The sequence below is a fragment of the Sceloporus undulatus genome, chromosome 6, assembly GCF_019175285.1.
Source record: "Sceloporus undulatus isolate JIND9_A2432 ecotype Alabama chromosome 6, SceUnd_v1.1, whole genome shotgun sequence".
In the NCBI taxonomy this organism is placed as follows: Eukaryota; Metazoa; Chordata; class Lepidosauria; order Squamata; family Phrynosomatidae; genus Sceloporus; species Sceloporus undulatus.
Window position 1 is genome coordinate 28,155,184 of NC_056527.1, and position 3,449 is coordinate 28,158,632.

At 41.9% G+C, this 3,449-nt stretch overlaps 1 protein-coding gene across 1 annotated transcript in view; it reads left to right on the forward strand.

Moving 5' to 3' along the window:
- Positions 1-3,449, forward strand: part of ACBD7 (acyl-CoA binding domain containing 7) — an 11,160-nt gene that overhangs the window by 7,231 nt on the left and 480 nt on the right. The window contains exon 2 of the mRNA XM_042477174.1: positions 2,923-3,040. Coding sequence (XP_042333108.1) covers positions 2,923-3,040 — 118 coding nt within the window. The remainder of the gene's footprint in view (positions 1-2,922; positions 3,041-3,449) is intronic.

Consider the following 3,449-nt stretch of genomic DNA (forward strand, 5'->3'; position numbering starts at 1 on the left):
AATAACCAAGAAAGACATGAACTGTGAACCCTGACTGCTTCAGCACTAGCAGCAGGATAGGGTCTTCTAACACACCTGAGGACATCAGGCTGGCTCGTGTCGTGCAAGGCAGGCTAGAGGGATCAGGTGCAGTGGTTGGGATAGCCATTTCTACTTCCCGGCCCCTGGTGACTCCATCATTCCATGTAATGGTAGACCTGGTTCTGCTTTATAGGTTGTTGGAAAGCAACTATGAAGCTCATGAGGGATGAGACATTCTCTTACCATAAGTCATCTTGCAGAATTGCTGTGATGAAATAACATATTCTGCACAATTTTAGGAGAAAATCTGGGATGTGAAAGTGGAAATTTATGGTTTTGTTCAATAACAGTTCTCACATTTAGTTCCATGTCCAAATTAGGATTGCCTATCCATCCGTAAGTATTAAAGTAGTGAAAATGTTTCATTCAAAAAAGTTTATTATTAGAATGCTGCAGAGAAATTATGACTTACAGTAGGGCTGAAATCATTATTCCATCAGCTAGAAGTAGGCCCAAAGAGCCAATGTTGTGTAATGGTTTGAGCATTAAACCATGACTCTGGAGACCAGGGTTCGAATCCCCACTCAGCCATGGAAACCCACCTTGAGCAAACCACACTCAGTCTCAGAGGAAGGCAAGGGCAAACCCTTTCTGAAGAAACTTGCCGAGAAAATCCCATGATAGGTTTGCCTTAAGGTTGCCATATGTCAGAAACAGACTTGAAGGCACACAACAACAACAAGCTCTAATGGGCTCATTAACATTGACTTCTGAGCAGATATGTACAAGATTGCGCTGGAAGTGATCTTAAGTTTTCAGCTTCACCAAAGCAACTTTTTCCAGCTCTGAATATACTCTCCTTGTAGTGCGATGCTAAGCAAAATATTTTACCCAAGAAAGTTATAAAGTGGTTAGCTTGCCAACACACACACATATACAGAATCTCAACCTACAGAGAAAGCAGATACTGAATAGAGTTGGAAAGATGCCAGGTGGCTTCAGCAGCTGCATTGCAGCTTTTGCACAGACTAGTCTCCTAGATCTATGCAGTGCAGTAGCTTCATTGCATGGACCAGCTGGTGTATAGAAAGCTAATGGATCACTCAGCTCTCTTGTTCTATTTGTTCGGTAGAAAATAAATATATTTCCAATCTGTTTTTGTCTCCCTCTCGCCATCCCTTCACTTTACCATTAAAAGGGGCGGGGGGGGTTGTTCATTGAAACTGTAGTTATTGTGAAGAATAAGGAGGGTAAAGTAGTACAGGTGGTCCTCTCTATCCATGGATTCAAGCATCCATGGTTTGAAAATATTCAAAAAATTTATGAATTCTGAAAAGCAAATCTTGGTTTGCCATTTTATGTAAGGGAAACCATTTTACTGTGCCATTATATTTAATGGGACTTGAGCATCCACGGAGTTTGGTATCCATGGGGGTTCCTGCAACCAAATCCCAGTGGATGCCAAGGGCCCACTGTACTGGGGTACTTTTAAAAAAAGGTATTTGTATTTGTAATTATGGGGGGGTGTTCTTCAGAATGGATATTTTATTCTAACAGGTGTGCACAAGCTATGTTTATCCAAGTGTTTTTGGACAACAATGCCTACCACTCCTTGCCACAATAGCCATCGGTGAGGCATGATGGGAATTGCTGTTGAAGAACATCTGAAGGTTCATACATTTTCCTCTCATAGTCTGATGCAATTGGGCTGGGTCTCTTGATCTGTTTTTTCCCTCTGCACTTTGACACACATGTTGATGTTAGCTAAATTAGGAAGGATTGATGCTTCTATCCATTGGACAGCTAATGGGAAAGCATGAAAGACAGGAAGTAAAAACTAGTTGTCTCTTACAAATACACTTTAGTGGTTTCTATCACTTAGGGTGTGCTTCTTTCCAATGGCAATCCAGTATCTGAAATGAAATGAACATAGCCTGTTAGGCAGTTAAGGTGTCTTAAGCTAGGCTGTTGACCTCATAACTGTTTGATGTTCACAGTTACCATCATGACACCATTGCCACAGTTGTAAATGTCTCTGAGACCAACCACACCTAGGAACCAGAGTTCTGTAGCACTAGTGAATGAGGTGCTGAAGGATGATGTTTCCATCATAGAATCATAGAGTTGGAAGAGACCACTAGGGCCATCCAGTCCAACCCCCTGCTATGCAGGAATCCAAATCAAAGCATCCCTGACAGATGGCCATCCAGCCTCTGTTTAAAGACCTCCAAGGAAGGAGACTCTATCACCCTCCGAGGGAGTGCATTCCACTGTCGAACAGCCCTTACTGTCAGGAAGTTCCTCCTAATGTTCAGGTGGAATCTCTTTTCCTGTAGCTTGCATCCATTGTTCCGGGTCCTGTTCTTGCGGGCCAGAAGAAAACAAGCTTGTTCCCTCCTCAATATGACATCCCTTCAAATATTTAAATAGTGCTACCATATCACCTCTTAACCTTCTTTTCTCCAGGCTAAACATCCCCAGCTCCCTAAGTCATTCCTCATAGGACATGGTTTCCAGACCCTTCACCATTTTTGTCGCCCTCCTTTGGACACGCTCCAGTTTCTCAATGTCCTTTCTGAATTGTGGTGCCCAGAACTGGACACAATATTCTAGGTGGGGCCTGACCAATTCTAGGTGGGGCCTGACCAGTGGCAGTGAAATGAGGAATTGTGGCAGGACCCAAGAGTGGTCCCTTCATCTGCTCATTGCACTACCACCCAGAATTTCAGGGTTGATGCACAGAAACAAAAGTAGCTACCTCACACCTAGATCTGGATATAAAGTTCAGTGAAAAATGTGACATTCAAGAAAGCACCACCAAACTTCAAAAATAATTTATGATAGTTTTACATCAAAATGCTTCTGTGTTATTTACTTTATTTTATTTTTCTTTCTCATCAGGCTGACTTTGACAGTGCAGCAGAAAAAGTTAAAAAATTAAAGACCAAGCCTACTGATGATGAACTAGGAGAACTGTATGGATTCTATAAACAGGCTACTGTGGGAGATATTAATATTGGTAATTTTATGCATACTCTGTACTGTTGGGGGGGGGACCTCATTTACAAATACACATAATAAGATAAGCCCAGGATTTTCTCTGCCCCATCCAGGATTCGCCCCTTTTCACTTGCTGCCCCTCACTCCTGAAACCTTCTTCCCCCGCAAGCAAGGGCCATCACTTCTTTAACCAGCTTCAAAATGGAGTTGAAGACCATCCTGTTCAGAGTTGCGTTCCCAGGCATTGCATAATTGTCACTTGCTATTTGATGTTCTTTTGTTCCCTGTTTTATTGAATCATTCCCTGTATTGCTATGTTTTTTATATGTATTATCCTATTATTTCTTAGATTGTACGCCATAGGCAGGTTTACTCTTTTAAATTTATTGTTTTATGTACAGCGCTGTGCAAATCTACAGCACTATATA